Consider the following 21,011-nt stretch of genomic DNA (forward strand, 5'->3'; position numbering starts at 1 on the left):
TTTAATTTCATGGCTGCAATCACCATCTGCAGTGATTTTGGAGGCCCAAAAAAATAAAGTCTGTCACTGTTTCCACAGTTTCCCCATCTATTTGCCATAAAGTGATGGGACCAGATGCTATGATCTTAGTTTTCTGAATGCTGAGTTTTAAGCCAACTTTTTCACTCTCCTCTTTCACTTTCATCAAGAGGCTCTTTGGTTCTTCTTCACTTTCTGCCATAAGGGTGGTGTCATCTGCATATCTGAGGTTATTGATATTTCTCCCGGCAATCTTGATTCCAGCTTGTGCTTCATCCAGCCCAGCATTTCTCATGATGTACCCTGCATATAAGTTAAATAGCAGGGTGACAATATACAGCCTTGACGTGCTCCTTTCCTGATTTGGAACCAGTCTGTTGTTCCATGTCCAGTTCTAACTGTTGCTTCCGGACCTGCACACAGATTTCTCAGCAGGCAGGTCAGGTGGTCTGGTATTCTCATCTCTAGAAGAATTTTCCACAGTTTTTTGTGATCCACAGTCTAAGGCTTTGGCAGAGTCAATCAAGCAGAAGTAGATGTTTTTCTGAAACTCTCTCACTTTTCGATGATCCAATGGATGTTGGCAATTTGATCTCTGGTTCCTCTGCCTTTCCTAAATGCAGCTTGAACATCTGGAATTTCACAGTTCTCATACTGCTGAAGGCTGGCTTGAAGTATTTTGATCATTACTTGGCTCACATATGAGATGAGTGCAGTTGTGCAGTAGTTTGAGCATTCTTTGGCACTGCCTTACTTTGAATGAAAACTGACCTTTTCCAGTCCTCTGGCCATGGCTGAGTTTTCCAAATTTGCTGGCATATTGAGTGCAGCACTTTCACAGCATCATCTTTTAGGATTTGAAATAGCTCAACTGGAACTCCATCACCACCACTAGCTTTGTTCGAAGTGGTGCTTCCTAAGGCCCACTTGACTTCACATTCCAGAATGTCTGGTTCTAGGTGAGTGATCACATCATCGTGGTTATCTGGGTCATGAAGATCTTTTTTGCATATCTCTTCTGTGTATTCTTGCCACCTCTTCCTAATATCTTCTCCTTCTGTTAGGTCTATACCATTTCTGTCCTTTATTGTGCCCATCTTTGCATAAAATATCCCCTTGATATCTCTAATTTCCTTGAAGAGATCTCTAGTCTTCCCCATTCTATTATTTTCCTCTATTTGTTTGCACTGATCACTGAGGAAGGCTTTCTTATCTCTCCTTGCTATTCTTTGGAACTCTACATTCAAATGAGTATATCTTTCCTTTTTTCCTTTGCTTTTTGCTTTTCTTCTTTCCACAGCTATTTGTAAGGCCTCCTCAAACAACCATTTTGCCTTTTTGCATTTCTTTTCCACAGGGACGATCTTGATCCCTGCCTCCTGTACAATGTCATGAAACTCCATCCATAGTTCTTCAGGCACTCTGTCAGATATAATCCCTTGAATCTATTTCTCACTTCCACTGTATAATCATAAGGAATTTGATTTAGGTCATACCTGAATGGTCTAGTGGTTTTCCCTACTTTCTTCAATTTAAGTCTGAATTTGGCAATAAGGAGTTCAAAATCTGAGCCACAGCCAGCCCCTGGTCTTGTTTTTGCTGACTGTATAGAGCTTCTCCATCTTTGGCTGCAAGGAATATAATCAATCTTATTTCAGTGTTGACCATCTGATGATGTCCATGTATAGAGTCTTCTCTTGTGTTGTTGGAAGAGGGTGTTTGCTATGACCAGTTCTCTTGGCAAAACTGTTAGCCTTTACCCTGCTTCATTCTGTACTCCAAGGCCAAATCTGCCTGTTACTCCAGGTATCTCTTGGCTTCCTACTTTTGCATTCCAGTCCCCTATAATGAAAAGGACATCTTTTTGGGGTGTTAGTTCTAGAAGGTCTTGTAGGTTTTCATAGAATCAATCAACTTCACCTTTTTCAGTATTATTGGTTGGGGCATAGACTTGGATTACTGTGATATTGAATGGTTGGCCTTGGAAACAAACAGAGATCATTCTGTCATTTTTGAGATTGCATCCAAGTACTGCATTTCGGACTCTTGTTGACTATGAAGGATACTCCATTTCTTCTAAGGGATTCTTGCCCACAGTACTAGATGTAACGGTCATCTGAGTTAAATTGGGGACGTGTTAATTTCTTCCTTTCTGCCACCTACAGGTGAACGTGGTTCTGAACAACCGCACTTTAACAGTCAGGCAAAGGAGGAGGATTCTCTGAGGTAGGCCATTAAGTATGTACGTATAACAAAGGCAGTGAAAAGCAAGCCAAACAGTTCCATATGTAAAATTATTACTAGATAGCCAATGGAAATTCACTGTATGAAGCAGGGAGTTCAAACTCAGTCCTCTGAGACAATCTAGAGGTGGAATGGGGTAGGGTAGGGGGTGGGAGGGTGCTTCAAGAGGGCCAGGACATGTGTATACCTATGGCTGATTCATGTTGATATATGGCAGAAACCAACAATATTGTAAAACAATTATTCTCCAATTAAAAAAATTAGTTTCAACATGCAGTCAGAATTGGCTTTTCCCTGCAACAGTACTATTAAAATTTTTTCATCATATGCATGTATTAATCTTTCATGCAACAAAACAGTTACTTGACAAGAGTTAATCAATAAAAATTTTGATTACCCTTAAGTATGCATCCAAATTTTAAGCCTCTCTCTCCAGAAGCTCCTTAATTTCAGACAAGTTCTTTAATCTTTTAAAAACAAAAGAGTTGCATATGCCAAGTCCCATATCAACAGAGATTTAACTTAATTATCATTTTAGCTCACCCAGAAATGGAGTTGTAAGCTAGTCAATCAGGAATTGCCTAATTGGCACCAGTTAAGCAATCTGACTGATAGGCCCCAGTCATCCCCTAAAGAAAAGTAACTTTTCAATTACCAACCCAGTTTTTTGACCTGTATAAGTTCCTTTTCCCCTTCTGCCTATGAAAGTCTTCCATTTTATACTGGTCCTTGGAGCTCCTGTCTATCTAGTAGACTGGATACTGCCTGATTCAAATCAATTTTGCTCAAATAAAGCCTTACAATTTTTATTATGCCTCTGTTTATCTTTAACAAATCCCTTTGCCCTCCCTAACCACTTAGTTTAAATTAAAACATAGCTTCTTTATCTCTGTATTATCTCACAAAACCCAGCATCTTCGCAGTTTAGCTGTGAGAAAAGTAGTCTATACTAGCTCACATTGGTTAACCAAAACAATATTGATTAGCCTAAAAAAGAGCAGACTATTTTATTTATAGTTTATCTACAAATTTCTTAAATTAGAGAGAAACCAATAAATATTCACTAAGATTATAATTATGGAATATTATACATTAAAGGTAGATTTATTTTCTTAGTCCTCCCCTCCAAAGGAAATAAGTGTACCTTTCCAGAAATTATGTCAAAATTATTGAGTAATTGAATAGGCAATTTTTTAATTGAATGTTTACTAAACTCCAAATATCTTTCCAGGTGCAGGGTATAAAGAGTAAATAAAAACAAAGTTGCTAACCTCACAGAGTTGACACTTTGGTGGGAGGAAACAGATACATAGTCATACAAGAATACATACTAATTATATCTGAAAGTTATGAGAAACATTTTAAAAGAAACAGAATAGACGAGAAAGTTGTTATTTTATACAGAGTTCTGAAAAAGCAAGCGCTATTTCTGAAAAACAATTATCTAGACTTCTATTTCTGCTTTCCTGACGCTGGAAAAAATTGAAGACAAGAGAAGAAGGGGATGACAGAGTACGAGATGGTTGGATGGCATCACTGACTCAATGGACAAGAGTTTGAGAAAGCTCCGGGAAATAGTGAAGGACAGGGAAGCCTGGTGTCCTGCAGTCCATGGGGTCGCGGGGTCCGACACAACTGAGCGACTGAACAACAAATTTCTGCTAATAAAAGTTCCACCTAACTACCAGTCTTCAGTAACTCTTTCCCCAAGTCAGCCTATTAGGAACTCACAGCCAATGGGGAAAAGGGAGTGTAAGCAAGCGGAAAATGAACAACCTAAAACCCAAGTTTTCAAAGGAGCACCAGACTGTTCTTTCTGGGCTGGGCAGTAGCTTTCAACTCTTGTCATCTGAGGTACTTCGTTTGTTTCAATTTTTTTTTTTTTTTTTTTTTTTTTAACCCAACTGTTAATGTAGTTCTGTAACGTTCCTAATTCCCTTTTATTAATAAAGAAAAGATTTTCCAGATTTCAAACACTTTAAGGGTGGGGCGAAAGAAGACGTTTCTATAAGGCTTCCAGCACTTAAACGGCATTTAGCAAATATTAATTATTTCCGCTATTACCTGGTGAATCTTTCGCCAGGCGCTTCCTGGACCGGGTCTTTGCGGCCCGAAACCTTCCAACGCAGGATCCTTGGACGTGCCTCCGGCCTGGCGTCCCCCGCGCCGCGACACAGGTGGAACGGGCCGTGACGTCACGAGACCGCGACTCAATCAGACGCGGCGTTTGGGAAATTTTAAATTTAAAGGCGGGGTGGCCCGTAAGGTCTGGAGCGCCGGCCGCGGAGGTTTCTGACGTATTCCCTGGGATCCAACCAGGCGGGATGGCGGAGGAAGGAGCCGTAGCAGTCTGCGTGCGGGTTCGGCCGCTCAATAACAGGTAGGTAGGCCTGACCGAACCCAGGTCCCCACTGCGGACTCCGGCGCCGGCATGAACCGGAGGAATGAGTCCTGGCTCCTCTTCCTTAGCTGCCTAGAAGCTCGGCCCGCTTTGTGCCTCGGTTTCCTATCTGTAATGGGACGGGGCAGGATCGAGGATCTAGAGGATCCTTTTCAACTGTGGAATTCTCTTATATCTGTAACCCAGGCTCACCGACGTTAAAGACCCTACTCCCTGCGCTGCACTACTGTCGCCCATCTGCGGTCCCCACCGCTCCCCTAGGAAAGTCGAAATCGGAAAGATTGTACTGCACTCATCACAGTGCAGTTAAATTTTACGTCTAACTGACTCTCGCTTCCGCTTTACTGTATACTCCTTAAAAGCGAAAACGAATCAGTTTTGTTGCATTGTATTCGGTAGACACTTATTGCTTCAGTCAATAACTGAATTCCGCATTCAGAATGTTGAATGAACGATATTCATCGATATTGATTTGTTTTTTAGTACAGTGTACTGTATTAAAACAGACACTACCATCGTTGCCCAGTGGATCTCACAACACAAAATAGATAAAAGATATAGAATATTAGGTGGTGATACTGGAGTAATAAATGCTTTAGAGAAAAAGCAGGAAGGGGAAGCAAGGAAAGTCTGTTTGCTATGCCAGTCTTGGGTCCTCGCCCCAGAATGCTAGCACAGTTTTGTCTCTGAGAAACATTTGTTAAATCCTACTGGGTGCTTAATAAATGAGAATATCAAGATGAGGAACTTCCTATTTTTAATAAGCTTATTGATGCATTAGAAGACAGCTACATGAAGAAACCATTATAATATTTCATGACAGATGTTACGATAGACAGTTAAAGAATGTTTGCTAGCAAAGTCATTAGTCCTTTAGTGAGATGACTGTAGGGGAGGAACAGGGCAGTGTCGGGGAACACCTGAATCATGAATGAAAGAACAGTTAAGGTACTTAGTGGAAACCTCAGTCAGGGTACTCCAGGCAGGGAAGGGTTGAATCTGATTTTGGGAGTGAACTTCAGGTAGTTGATTCGTCTGGGAGTTAAAGTGTATACAGAATTTAGAGGAAGATGAGATTGAAGAGAGAGATTATAGTGACAGAGGTATCATGTACCAAATTAAAGATTTCAGATGGTTTTTAAATGTTTTAAGAGAGAGAGAGACATATCAACTGCCACTACTGGATAGGAAGGTGGAAGTGAAGAGTTTCACAAAGTACATGAAAGTGCAGGAGGTCACTGAAGCCCCATTTAAAAGTGTTGCCCCCTCAAAGGTAGATTTTCCACATTTATCTTATTTGTGGTATAAGTCATTACAATCTTTTTTTAAATATTTATCAGATGATGAAGTCTTTGTACTATCTCATATAACACAGCTTTTATGACCAGTTATTCTAAAATGCAGTGTTTTTATTCTTTTAGAGAAGAAGCATCTGAAAAAGATACTCAAGTGTACTGGAAAACTGACAATAATACAGTTTATCAAGTTGATGGGAGTAAATCCTTCAATTTTGGTAAGTTCATAATAGCATCAAAAGTTAACCTGGTATCCTTTTTCTATTATGGGTATAAAAGCCTTATGAATAACACTGGATTTGTCACTAAAGATCAAACCAAGCTTTCAATAAACTGCTTCAATGGAAACTTTGAAAAATTGTTCATCCATCATTTATAAGCTAACAAATTGATGCTTAAATACAGTAGTCGTAAAAAAGAAAAAGGAATTGAAAAATTAAACACATACACTATTACTGTATTCACAGTAACTTATGACTGAAACTAACATTCTTCCTCTTACTCATGAGAGTACTTGTGGTCTAAAATTCTGTAAGCCCAAAATATGTTGCTTAGTGTCAAGTCATCTTTAAGATCTTCCAATTTGTTTTCATTGTTTTGGTTTTTTGTTTGTTTTTCAGCTATGTTCAAAACTCTTTAAAGAATAAATAGTGAAGATATTGCTTCTTTGTCTGCTAGAAAACAGCAGGGACCTACCTCTGCTGTTGTAGAGCTTACATAATGGAAAGAAAGACTTTAAACAAGTAGTTTCACTTATGCTGACATAAGCTTTTGCAGAGATCTAACTAAACTGCTGAAACTCCAATACTTTGGCCACCTCATGCAAAGAGTTGACTCATTGGAAAAGACCCTGATGCTGGAAAGGATTGGGGGCAGGAGGAGAAGGGAACGACAGAGGAGGAGATGGCTGGATGGCATCACTGACTCGATGGACATGAGTTTGAGTAAACTCCGGGAGTTGGTGATGGACAGGGAGGCCTGGCGTGCTGCTATTCATGGGGTCGCAAAGAGTTGGACATGACTAAGCGACTGAACTGAACTAAACTCGGTGTCTGGAGTGGTACCATTTACACCAGGACGTGCAGGATGAGTGAGAGCTAGCTAGAACAGAGGGACTCCCAGGCTCTGATGATTAACTAGACTGATCTATGCATTGACTGAGCATGTATATAGTGCTGGCAGCTATAGAGCAGTGCCACGGTGCCAGGCACTGTTCTAAGCGCTTCATATAGATTCCCTCATTTAACCCTCCTAACGAGCCTGTGTATTTGGTGCCTTCCTGTTTTAATGAGGAACTGAAGCAAAGTGGCTTGGAGTCACATAGCCTGCAAATAAGAGAGAAAGGCTCCAGATCTGTATTCTAGCCACACCACCATGCTGCCACGTAGACTCCCTAGAGCGACAGTGACATCCTCTGAACAACCTCAGCAGTAAGCATGGTTAAGTTGTCAAATTAGTGTGAAACTAGAAAGCCACAAAGATGTGTGGAAGAGAAAATGAGTTCTGGTAAAGGAATGTTTGATGGTATTAACATAATTTTTTTTTCAAACTTTTTGTTTTGTGTTGGGGTATAGCCAATTAACAACGTTGTGGTAGTTTCGGGTGGACAGTGAAAGAACTCAGCCATACATATACGTGTATCCATTCTCCCCCAAGTCCCCATCCCATCCAGTCTGGCACGTAACATTGAGCAGAGTTCCTTGTGCTATACAATAGGTCCTTGTTGGTTATCCATTGTAAATGTAACAGTGTGTACATAACCTTCCCGAAGTCCCTAACTCTCCCTCCCCCTGGCAACCATAAGTTCGTTTTCTAAGTCTAGAGATTAGAAAACCTGAGTACCACAGATTCTCAGTAGCCATATATGCCCATAAAGAATCTGGACTCATCCACCTATCTGAACCACATAACGTTAAGGTTTGAATCACCTGCCATCTCTTCTTGCTCTGAGATAATGACCCTTAAGCAGCCTTCAGATGTCACTTAGGTTGTCCACATTGTTCTGCCAATAGGGCAGATGTGTGGTCACCGTGCAAGGAGTATAATCACTGAACTGTTGATTGCAGGTCAATAATTTTCCCTCCTGATTTACAAATCCATTTCTTGCGAGCTCTTTAAGGTGAGGCCACCACTAAAAGAGTGGTCCATTTTTAATGTGCTAACAAAAGGAGAGAACCACATCCTGGACTTGTGAATTCATCAGTGTAAATCCTACCCTAAACCCCAGCCTTCAGCAGCCAGCTCATTGATCATTCCCCATAACACTTCAGCTTTGGTCAGTTCTTTTCCTCCAGATATCTGCATTTCTTGGTTTAGTTTGAGCTAGACTTTCTTACCAGGTATGTTAGAAACATTAGAATTTCTCAAAGAATAGTAATAGTCTGCATTTCCTAAGTGTTAATATATGTTCAGAATAATTCTATGAAGAAGATATTATATGTCCATTTTACAGATTAGGGAACTGAGGCATGGAGACATCAACCACTTGCCCAAAATCACACAGCCTATAAATGGCAGAATCAGAATTTGCAGTCTTGATTCCAGATCCCCATATTCAGATTCAGCCACCATGCCCTACTGCCTCTTGAAAGTACATAGGATAATAGACTTGTATTTTTTCTGTGTGAGGACCAACACATTTTACCTAAAGAGAGTATTTTCATAGGACCAATGAGTTGAAGAAAATATTGTACCTTAAATATTCTATCATCCCATATCCTGACAATTTTATTTCTTTGGGCAACTACTAATTCAGAGTGAAAATACAGTCAATTTGTTTGGTTTAACTTAAATATGTTTTGTTTTTTAGATCGTGTCTTTCATAGTAATGAAACTACTAAAAATGTGTATGAAGAAATTGCAGTACCAATCATAGATTCTGCCATCCAAGGCTACAATGGTGTGTATTCGTTGCAGAAACATTGCAGTCTTTGGTGTCTGTTCATCAGGTATCGATCATTTTCTACACTGTAGATTCATTTGTAATCTCTGCATGTGTGTGTTTTGTTTTTGCAGGTACTATATTTGCCTACGGGCAGACTGCTTCAGGAAAAACATACACCATGATGGGTTCACAAGAGTATTTGGGAGTAATACCCAGGGCAATTCATGACATTTTCCAGAAAATTAAGAAGGTAAACAACTTAGCTACGTTTCTAGTACATGCAGGTGAAAATAGTGATAATAGGATAGCAACCCTACTGTTCTCTTGTAATGATGAAAGGAAGTATATTTACAGTTATCTCTTAATTATCCAGGGGGAAAGAAGGAAGGCATAGCATAGATTCATTTTTTTCCCCCATAAACTTACTTAGGAAACTCAAAGTTCTTTCCCTTGAATCATGAAGCAGTACTCCTACCAAACAGTGGGCATTAAGGAGCAGGAAAACCTTATCACAGTTGCATCCTTATTGCCTTTGTTTAGCTACCATTGATTATTAAGGAGCAGTAAAAAGTAGACTAGATAAAAGACAAGGAGAGCAGAAGGCCAGAATAGGCAACCTAATTAGTTAAGAGTTGATTTTAAATTACTTTTTCATCATTATTTTAATGATTTTTAATTTCTTCAATATATACAGGTTGAGTTTTATTTTGAAGTTAGAGAGTTGGATGGGGTACTTTCCTGTTACAATTCTATGATACTATTGGTTATTTCTGAAACTGTTTTTATGTTTTTTGTTGTTGTTTATTATTGTCAGTATAGAAACACAGTGAGAATTTTTTTTGTTTTTTTGTTTGTTTTACAAAGATAATTTCTTGAAAGACAAATACCACATGACTTCACCTCTATGTAGAATCTTAAAAAAAAAAAAAAAATGAACAAAGAGAAACAGACTCATAGATAACAGAGAACAAACAGGTGATTGTCAGAGGGAACAGAAGTTGGAGGAATGAGAAATAGGGTAAGGGAGATTAAAGGGTATAAACTTTACATTAGAAAATCAATGAGTCACAGAGATGAAATGTGCAGAGTGGGGAATATAGTCAATAATATTGTAACATCTTTGCATGGTGACACATGGCAATGAGACTTCCAAATGAGATCATTTGGAAATGTATGGAAATAGTGGCCCACCGTGTTGTGTACCAGGAACTAACATAGTGGAGTGGGTCAACCACACATCAGCTAAAAAATAAACTAAAATTTTATAAAGGTGTTTTCTCAAAGAATATTTTAATATTTAATATTAGCACATGAGCATTCGTTATTAGGTTTTCATAACTGGATGATCTCTGAAGTCGTCACGTATCTTTTTCTTCTAGTTTCCTGATAGGGAATTTCTCTTACGTGTGTCTTACATGGAGATATACAATGAAACCATTACAGACTTACTTTGTGACACTCAAAAAATGAAGCCTTTAATAATTCGGGAAGACTTCAATGTGAGTAACAGAATTAACAGGGTGGCTCAAAAGTTAGACATACTGATTGGGGTTATTTCTTCTTGAACATTTGCCTTTACTTTCTGTATACTTTAAAGTATCTCCTGTTACTATGGTTTGTTTTTTATTTTCTTTCTTAGACATTTAAAGAGATTATGTCTTAAGTAATATGTATAGTTTTTAAATATTGACAGTTATAGTATTTTGGTGTAAGTGCTTATAAAGAGCAAAGTGGAACTATCAGGTTAGAATTTGGTATACTTTGGCATAGGAAATGCATTGTAAATATCAGAAATATACTTATTATTTTCATACAGAATAAAGATCCCCATTTTCCACGTAACATCCACAAATGAACTCTATGATAGTTTGTACTTTCTTTTTGAAATGCGAACTTTTAAGTGACTTATATTTCCCTACTTTTACCGTAATTAAACTTGTTTCAGAGGAATGTGTATGTGTCTGACCTCACAGAAGAAGTTGTTTATACATCAGAAATGGCTTTGAAGTGGATCACTAAGGGAGAAAGTAAGACTTTGTACTATATTTCTTCAAAACACTTATAGAAACGATTTAATTGAATGTATTTGGCTTTAAATCACACTTTTCACTTTTCATCTAAAATACAAGTGTTTTTCTTTGGATTTTAATACACACAGCTGAAATGTGACTCTCTTACAGAGAACAGGCATTATGGAATTACAAAAATGAATCAGCGAAGTAGTCGTTCTCATACCATTTTTAGGATGGTAGGTAATTCTCTCTATATTTTGTCTTTCCAATTAAGAATACACTAAGTTTTCTATAAGTTGCCTTTTCTTTCTAGATTTTGGAAAGTCGAGAGAAAGGTGAACCTTCTAATTGTGAAGGATCTGTCAAAGTGTCCCATTTGGTGAGTATTGAGGAGCCATGATAATGTACTATATGAGCCAAAGTAAAATTTAATTTAGCTGCTGAAGGTTTGGTTTCATAAGAACTATTGACTGTTTGGCAAAAGCATCTATAAATTGGTAGTTGAGTCTCATCAGTAACATGAAATTACTAGCAGAAATGCAGGAAGAGGTCAGAGAATCTCACTTTCTGTGATCTTACGCTGCCACTTCCTAAGCTTTAGATGTAAGAACTGTAGGAGTGGGGCTTTCCCTAACCAGTAATGGAGAAAGGGCTAATTCTATGCACACTTAAGAGTTAATGCAAAAAAAAAAAAAGAGTTAATGCAATCTTGGGATTCGATGGGGTTTTATTTTTTGACCTCCACCAGTGCAACTGAGATTTGTGAGATGAATGAAAACCTGGGTGAGATAGTTAAACAAAAATAAGTCACATTACTCTAGTTTATGTTCAGTATCTGTCTGTTGGTAAGTGAATATAAGCATTATGCAAACATTCCTTCTTGCTGAACTGCTTCATTTTTCTTTCTTCTTTTTTTTTTTTTTTTTTTTTTGCTTCCTATTCCTTACCATTATTGTTTTGTTCTCTGTCTTCAAGGCCTAAATTCTTAGTTTGATGTGGGATATGATTTAAGATTACTGCATTTGATTTGAAAACTTCAGGGGAAAAAGTAATAAATCTATGTTTACTTTCAGATTTTAAAAACTCAGTTAAATATCTAATTCCAGTTCAACTTAGTTATTTTACCATATAAGTATAGCATTTATTTTAATAGACTGGTCTTTTAACAACAACAACAACAAACCTAACTTCTGTTTTGTTGTCCAAAGATGGCCTGTGATATATCACTACAATTTTTTTTTTTTTCTCCTTTCTTTCTTTCTTTATTTTTTTCCAGTGGGTTTTGTCATGCATTGATATGAATCAGCCATAGATTTACACATATTCCCCATCCCAATCCCCCCTCCCACCTCCCTCTCCACCCGATTCCTCTGGGTCTTCCCAGTGCACCAGGCCCGAGCACTTGTCTCATGCACCCAACCTGGGCTGCTGATCTGTTTCACCATAGATAATATACATGCTGTTCTTTCGAAACATCCCATCCTCACCTTCTCCCACAGAGTTCAAAAGTCTGTTCTGTATTTCTGTGTCTCTTTTTCTGTTTTGCATATAGGGTTATCGTTACCATCTTTCTAAATTCCATATATATGTGTTAGTATGCTGTAATGTTCTTTCTCTTTCTGGCTTACTTCACTCTGTATAAGGGGCTCCAGTTTCATCCATCTCATTAGAACTGATTCAAATGAATTCTTTTTAACGGCTGAGTAATATTCCATGGTGTATATGTACCACAGCTTCCTTATCCATTCATCTGCTGATGGGCATCTAGGTTGCTTCCATGTCCTGGCTATTATAAACAGTGCTGCGATGAACATTGGGGTGCACGTGTCTCTTTCAGATCTGGTTTCCTCAGTGTGTATGCCCAGAAGTGGGATTGCTGGGTCATATGGCAGTTCTATTTCCAGTTTTTTAAGAAATCTCCACACTGTTTTCCATAGTGGTTGTACTAGTTTGCATCCCCACCAACAGTGTAAGAGGGTTCCCTTTTCTCCACACCCTCTCCAGCATTTATTGCTTGTAGACTTTTGGATAGCAGCCATCCTGACTGGCAATATCACTAAAATTTTAACTTTTAATATGATTTAGCTTTACTAGTCTTGACATAGTGATCCATTTGGTGTCTTTTCTCATATTTTTTGATGATGTATCATCTAGGGACCATAGATAATAGCTAACCCAACACCAGATTTACCAATTACTCTTAAGTATCTTATTGGAAAGAAGACTTCCCCAAAGAGTCATTTTCTGGCTCTTTAAAGATGGTCTTTTGGTTATGTGTTTTTGAGTGTCTCCTGGCCTTCCCGGAATAATAACATCCAAGTGCTCTCAGCCCAGGTCCTTTATTCTCGGGGTTTCTTTCCTCCTACCCTCCTAATCAAAGCACAAGAGTGTTCTGTAGCCTTTCTTCCCTTGTTTGCCCTCAGGCATTGTTACCATTTCTGTGTTGATGATGGTCAAGTATTTATTGTTTCTGAAGTCTCTGAGTTCTAAGTCATGTCTTTCCATAAAGATTGTCCCACTGTTAGTTATATCAAGCTTCAGTGGGTCTAAAGCCAAATTAATTTATTCCTATCATAGTGAATATTCCTTTTACCAGTAGTACTTATATCTGAATTCATGCTGCTTTCCTTACCACTTTGCCCCTTTATTATGCCTCTGCCGAGATCATTTGTAGTAGATGCTGTATAACAGTGGTTAGATTTCTTTAAGTATTTTAGTGAAAACAGTACATATCTGAGACAGAACTGTAAAACAAGAGTACATGATTATCTGCCCACTCCCCAAAGAAAGAAGTAATTTAAATCTCCCACCTTCTTTTAATACATTAAGAATATTTACTGGGCTCTCAAATTAAAAAAAAAAAAAAGAAGAAGAAGACATCCCTCACTACTTGCTGTCTTCACTACCACCTCCCTAGCCCAAGCCACCATCATCTCTCACTGCACTAGCCTCCTGATTGGGCTCCCACTGCCACTTGTGACCCCCTACAGCTCATTTTCCATCGAGGGGGCCACAGGTGATCCTTCAGAAAGTTAAATCAAGGCATGTCACTCTTCTGCTTGAAGTCCCGTCTCGGCTTCCCGTTGTATTTGGGAAATCCAGAGTCCTCATCCTTGTTTACAGAGCCCTGAGTAATCTGACTCCTATTTCCTTCTCTTAACACTGTATTGTCCCATCTCCACTTCACCAACTCTGCCTTGCTACTTGTTCTATTTTATGAACATACCAAGCTCATTTCTGTTTTGTGACTGGACATACTGGCTGCTCTTTTAATCTGGACTGTGTTTCCCTTGGTCTTGCATGGCTGCCTCCCTCTATCATTTCGCAGCTTAATGGGAAGTCTTCCCCTACCAAATTGGAGAACCTCCTCTGTCCTTTCTTCCCTCTTCCAGGACTATTTAAATTATCTTTATTACACTCACCATATTCTGTTTCTCATTTCTTTGTCTTTTTCTGTCTCTCCATCAATTTCCTCCTCTCATACACTCCATAGACAATATAAGCTCTATGAGGGCAGGGACCTTGCCATATCCCTAGTACCTAACATACTACCTGACATGTAGTATGACTGTCATATAGCATGACAGTCACTTTTTTCAGCAATATCTGTGAAATGAAAGGAGTTCATGCTTTTAAAGATGCTGCAGTATAGTCAAAAACACATAACTAGCTCTACACAGTAAGTGTTGTAAGAATAAGTCATACCTATAATGACCTCTGGATGCACAGTTTCAAAGAGCAGCTCATTCAAGGAAAGGGAGGAGGAAGGATAAAATCAGCAAAGCTACATTGAGCAGGTAACGTTTGCCTTGGGTCCTGAATAAAGAACTTTAGAAGTAAAAGAGAATGGCATAGAGTAGCACTTGGAAGTGTAGAAGTATGTGAGGTATTCAGGGTGTAGTGAGTAGTTCCACTTGAGTTAGGCATAAGTAATGAATAGATACAAGGCTGAAGCAACGTAAGTGCCAGATTGCAAAGAATCACATTCACCATGATAAGGTTTTGAACTTTGTATACAAAATAGAAAACCTATTCTGGCAGCATTATGGAGGATATGTTACATTACAAAGAAGGAACAAATGTTACAGATTGGTTTGACAAGGGAAGGCCTAAATGGTGGGGTGAGAGATGAAGTTACAGATGGAGTGTTCAAGTAAACTGTGTGTTTAAAATGTTCTTTCAGTAGGTTGGATTTTATCTCAAGTTATACTTTCTAAAGGTTCATTTCCATCCATCTTACAGAATTTGGTCGATCTTGCAGGCAGTGAAAGGGCTGCTCAAACAGGTGCTGAAGGTAAGGAAAGCGCATGAAATACGACGTGGACTTGAGCGTCCTGATTCTTTTGCAGAATAAAAGTGTTGCCGTGCATTTTAGAAACTGATAAAGTAATGATAATAATAATACTGTGATAAAAGTCCTCAGTGTAAAAAGTAGCTTCTGTATCTGACCAGTTATCTCATTTGGGTTACTATGTGTGTGTTAGTCACTGAGTCGTGTCCAACTTTTTGCAACCCCATGGACTGTGGGACCCCACGTGACCCACCAGACCCCTCTGTTCATGGGATTCTCCAGGCAGGAATACTGGAGTGGGTTGCCATTTCCTTCTCCAGGGAATCTTCCCTGGGCCAGGGATCAAACCCAGGTCTCCCACTTTGAAGGCAAATTCTTTACCGACTGAGCCACCGGGGAAGTCCTTGGGCTACTGTACCATCAGTTTTTTAAAAAGTCAAAACTATACAGTTTCTAGGATTGCATAGCTGAAGAGCTTATGAGAGTACCATGAAAACCATCTAAATTTTCATAATCAGTAAGAAAATTCAGAAAGGTCATGGGGCACACAGTTAATATTCAGACATTAATAATTCTTAAAGACAACCAGCTACAATATTTAGTGTACAAAAAGATGCAATATACAATAATAGTTTAGAAGATGTAATATCTCAGAAGAAACTCAACAAAAATTGCACAGGACCCAAAAAAAGAAAACTTCAAAGCAGACCTGAAGGACATAACCAAATATTAATACATAAACAAATGGAAACACATACTTAGATGGAAAGGTGCAAATTAAAGATGTTAAGCCGCTCTCTGTGTTAATTTCCTGCCGCCTGACATAAAGTTACCCAGCTGAGCATGGCCCGTATCCACCAAATCAAACCTGTGAAAAGGAAATACATACTGTTGTTTCAAGTTGGCTTATTAAATAACAGTATTATAGCAGTAGCTAAATAATGCATCTGTGAAATAACAGCTATTCAGAGTTATTTGATGCATTATTTTTTGTGTACATAGTAGATTGGAATCCTACATATCCCTCAACAGGGTTCTGGGTAAGTAATTTCTGATACGTCCATACAGTGGAATTCTATGTTATAAAAAAGAATGAAAAAGACCAGTATTTACTGATCTGATATGTATATACTGCCAAGTGAAAAGAAGCAAAGTGCAAAATAGTATATATAGTATGCTACTATTTGTCTGAAAATTAAAGGGAGAAATGAGTGTATATGAACTTGTATTTCTAAAAATCTCCAGAAGAATAAATAATAAACATGGTTTCCTGATAGAGGGGACAGGAAGCCTGTCCTGATTGGGGCATAAAACTGGAAGAGAGCTTTTTCAGAGTACTTGTCCTTTTTTTTAATATTAAAGTCATGTGTGCGTATTTAGTTTTAAAATTAAAGATTTTGGTGTTATGAGTCCATATAGGAACTAATTTGGTTTTAAGTCTGCAGTTGTCTGTATTTGAAGTTTTAAAAAAACTAGATTCAAATGGAGTAATTAGAGGAGATCTTTTAGGAAACGGACTTTTCCTCCCTCTTGTTCTTTTTTTATTCATCTTTTTTGTTGTGCTGTTTCTCTCAGGTGATAACCTTTCTGATTCACCTAATAGGTGGGAGGGTAGGGAGAGAGCACCTCCATCAGTGATATTAAAGGTAGACTCAGATTTAGTCCAGAACAGAGACTTCAACATCTGTCCCTTTAATTTTTACTTTCTCTCATAATTTGCTGATAAATAAATTCATCATCCAATACAGGGCTCAATATTAGTTTTTATATTTGTGTAATAAATGCAGGTTTGCGACTCAAGGAAGGCTGTAATATAAATCGAAGTTTGTTTATTTTGGGACAAGTGATCAAGAAACTTAGCGATGGACAAGTTGGGTAAGTGTATCCCACTGTACATTTATCTGTTAATACTTATGTTTAAATTAGGTCGAAAATTTTAATAGTTTGGTGTGTGCTTGCTCAGTCATGTCCGACTCTTTGCAACCCCATGCCCTGTAACCTGCCAGGCTCCTGTGTCCATGGAATTTTTCAGGCAAGAACACTGGAGTGGTTTGCCATTTCCTACTCCAAGGAATCTTCCTGACCCAGGCATTGAACCCACATCTCTTGAGTCTTCTGCGTTGGAAAAGGCAGATTCTTTACCACTGTGCCATGTGGGAATCCCTTAGTGACACTCAAAATATATGTACCTATTTCTTTCATATATTCAAAAGCTCTCATGACTCTGTGAGCATTTGTGGCTTCTTATACATATGATCCTAGAGGAGATCAGTCCTGGGTGTTCACTGGAAGGACTGATGCTGAAGCTGAAACTCCAATAATTTGGCCACCTCATGCGAAGAGCTGACTCATTGGAAAAGACCGTGATGCTGGGAGGGATTGGGGGCAGGAGGAGAAGGGGACGACAGAGGATGAGATGGCTGGATGGCATCACTGACTCAATGGACATAAGTTTGGATAAACTCCAGGAGTTGGTGATGGACAGGGAGGCCTGGCATGTGGCGATTCATGGGGTCGCAAAGAGTCAGACACAACTGAGTGAACTGAACTGAACTGAACCAATACATATGATGGTGTCCTACTAAATTTACTTTCTGTATTTTAAATATTTTCTTAGTTAATAGTTTCAATCTGCCCCATGTAACCTGTAAAGAATTGATTTTATAACTGTAGCTATTTAAGGTTCTCCATTAAAAACCAACCAATTTTGTTATATAAAAGCTTTCTCTTTTTCTTCCCAAACTCATTTCTCATTAAGTGGTTTCATAAATTATCGAGATAGCAAATTAACACGAATTCTCCAGAATTCCTTGGGAGGAAATGCAAAAACACGTATTATCTGCACAATTACCCCGGTGTCTTTTGATGAAACACTTAGTACTCTCCAGGTGAGTGTGATTTTTATCTCAACTTAATATGAGGTGATATCATCTTTAAGAAGGAAAAATTTCCTACTAAAAATAGATATAGGTCTTTTAATTGACATACCATACCTGATAAAAGAAGATTGATGTGTTTTTCCAAAATCACAAAATCCATTATCCCACCTCCACAATTTCTGCCACATTCAACACTATTTTACTGAAATTGACTTGATTTTTTATTTTTACGAACTCACATATGAAAGGAAACTTTATATCAGTTCCATAAATGAAAAATTAATATCACTTACAACAAATAGGTGACTGAAAAAACATGTGTATGTGTTTATAACAACAAAAAAACTTCCCAAACTCCTGCTAGCTAATTGTTGCCTGTCTTTGCACTGAGTCTAGGTCCTGCATTTTATGTTTAAAGAAGAAAAGGGGGAGGGTTGGGGTGGGGGAACTGAATTGTCAATAGAATAGCTGTCTCAATGAAGGACTCAGTGTCATATATAATAGACACCTTCATGTACCCACTTAAAGTTACTTCTGATACACGCTAAGAAATATTGGTTTAAATAGCTACTGAGTACTAGATCTAGGTACTGTCAGAGAAAAAAGGTAGAAAATAGAGTCACGGGCTTCACAGAATTTATAGTCTTACAGGGAAGACAAGACGTGTCTTCCAATGTGATTGCCTTGGATTAACGCTTAAGTGGCTAGTAAGTAGGATAGAGCTCAAAGGAAGGAGAAGGGCTTTTGATGGGAGCCCTACTGGCCTTGTTATGGGGACATAGAATGCTCTTTGTATTCAAAAGTATTAAACTACCTGGGAAGAGTACTGATTTTTTTTCTTTCTTTTTTTTTTTTTTTTTACAAAACTTAATTACAAGAAAACCAAGTATTATTAGTTTTTGTGTGTGTTGAGTGCATAACACTCTTGCATTTTTTCCCAGTTTGCCAGCACTGCCAAATATATGAAGAATACTCCTTATGTTAATGAGGTATCAAGTGATGAAGCTCTCCTGAAAAGATATAGGAAAGAAATAATGGATCTTAAAAAGCAATTAGAGGAGGTATGTATGAACCATGTATTCCAGTAAAGAGAAGAGACAGATTTAGAATTGAGATCTGCCTAAATGCCCAGAGATTATGAAGCCATCAATAACTGAGCTCTGCAACCTAGATTTAAAACAATTTTCAACCAAGAAGAAATCAACTCATAAAAAAATTTAGTTTAATTTACTATAAACTAAAAGACTTGGTTTCCTGAAATTATTTTAGGTTTTGTTTTTCATTTTCAAAGGGTAAAATTTGGTGTTTTCAAATGGGCCAAGTTGAGAGAGTTTTTTAAAAAATTATCACAAATACATAGGAAAAATTAGGTTAAAAAAGAGAGAGGCCATGTATAGTTACCTGAAACTACTTTCCAGAGTTTCACATTATCTTGAATTTTTCTTCCAACCCCAGGATAGGAATTCAATAAAATAGGATAATCACTTAAAATTGTAATGTAATTTGTTTAACTATTATGGCCCTCGATTTTGTGTAAATCTTGCATTCTGGTGATATTTTTAGGAATGATCTAAAATAACAAATGGTAATCTTATGAAAACATCACTTCTTTTGCTGTAGGTATTCAAGTCTCTGCTTTTATAACCTTTCTGCCTTCTATTTATATATTTTAAGCTGTTAATAGATTTGCCTTAGCTGCATTGTAATAATTTTACACACAGCATATAGAATAATGACATGAGAAGAAATGGATATTTTATTTTTAGTTTGAGAAATTACTATGATAACTGTGTACTAGAGTTCTGCACATAGAGTATATTTTATTTCAATATAATTAAAATTCTCTTAGTTCACATACAAATTTCTGTTCTTTTAAGCTACTTTCAAGGTTTTAAAATACAGCTACATTTATTATTAACATAACCCATTATTACATTCTATAGGTTTCTTTAGAGACTCGAGCTCAGGCAATGGAAAAAGACCAACTAGCCCAGCTCTTGGAAGAAAAAGATCTACTTCAAAAAGTCCAGATTGAGAAAATTCAAAACCTAACAAGGATGCTAGTGACATCTTCTTCCCTATCATCGCAGCAAGAATTAAAGGTAAAATTTAAAAGATAACAGCTTAAACTTGGTATACAGAAAATAGAACTGGACATTCCTAAATATTGATTACATAATTATTCATTTATAATCTTTTGATACATTATATTCAAGAAACCAAGAACCTGTTGTATATTTGAAGTTGTTGAAATTACAGATGTAGAAGTATTAATTCAAGGATTCAAGCTTACTACTTTAGTTTTCTTCTAGGAGTTTTATGGTTTCAGGTGTTAACATTGAAGTCTTTAATCAGTTTCAATTGATTTTTATATGTGAAAAAATCATATATACATATGTATAGTAGTCCAGTGTAAGTGTATCTTACTTACGTGTAAGTAAGATAAAATCCAGTTTCATTCTTTTACATATGGCTGTCCAATTTTCCCAACATCACTTACTGAGCAGACTGTCCTTTCCCTATTTTATCTTCCTGGTTCCTTTGTTGTAAACTAATTGATCGTATATGTGAGGGTTTATTTCTGGGCTTCTATTCCATTGGTCTTGTGTGTCTGTTTTTGTGGCACTATCATATGTATTGTTTTGATTGCTGTAGTGTTGTAATATAGTTTGAAACCAGGAAACATGATGCCGCCAGCCTTGCCCTTCTTTCTCAAGATTGTTTTGGCTATTTGGAGTCTTCTGTGGTTTACAGTCTACAGTATAGCCAAGGAATCTGTTTTTGATATGTTTCTTAAGAAATTCTAATACAATTAATTAGCTGATTGGAAACCATGGGTGTCTGAAGTATATTGGAATATTTTCTGTTTAAAGAAACAAAAATGTTAATATCAAGAAAATGATTTAGACTATAGATCAACATAGTAATCAAAATTATGACTTCTGATTTGTGTCTTTTTTTGTTTTTGCGAGGGCTTTATTTTTCTG

At 37.5% G+C, this 21,011-nt stretch overlaps 1 protein-coding gene across 6 annotated transcripts in view; it reads left to right on the forward strand.

Annotated features, from left to right (window-relative positions):
- The first annotated feature begins 4,494 nt into the window (after positions 1-4,494).
- Positions 4,495-21,011, forward strand: part of CENPE (centromere protein E) — a 75,658-nt gene continuing 59,141 nt past the window's right edge. For 4 of the 6 annotated variants that reach the window (XM_061164288.1, XM_061164284.1, XM_061164285.1 and 1 more), the window contains exons 1-13: positions 4,500-4,642; positions 6,085-6,176; positions 8,768-8,857; positions 8,974-9,092; positions 10,222-10,341; positions 10,788-10,869; positions 11,023-11,090; positions 11,168-11,233; positions 15,097-15,148; positions 16,933-17,020; positions 17,904-18,033; positions 18,966-19,085; positions 19,968-20,126. In XM_061164288.1, the coding sequence (XP_061020271.1) occupies positions 4,587-4,642; positions 6,085-6,176; positions 8,768-8,857; positions 8,974-9,092; positions 10,222-10,341; positions 10,788-10,869; positions 11,023-11,090; positions 11,168-11,233; positions 15,097-15,148; positions 16,933-17,020; positions 17,904-18,033; positions 18,966-19,085; positions 19,968-20,126 (1,242 nt within the window). In that variant the 5' untranslated portion in view covers positions 4,500-4,586. Of the gene's footprint in view, positions 4,643-6,084; positions 6,177-8,767; positions 8,858-8,973; positions 9,093-10,221; positions 10,342-10,787; positions 10,870-11,022; positions 11,091-11,167; positions 11,234-15,096; positions 15,149-16,932; positions 17,021-17,903; positions 18,034-18,965; positions 19,086-19,967; positions 20,127-21,011 lie in introns of all 6 variants that reach the window. The other 2 variants (XM_061164286.1, XM_061164287.1) reach the window with 1 other exon arrangement.

This window comes from Dama dama, chromosome 17, assembly GCF_033118175.1.
Source record: "Dama dama isolate Ldn47 chromosome 17, ASM3311817v1, whole genome shotgun sequence".
In the NCBI taxonomy this organism is placed as follows: Eukaryota; Metazoa; Chordata; class Mammalia; order Artiodactyla; family Cervidae; genus Dama; species Dama dama.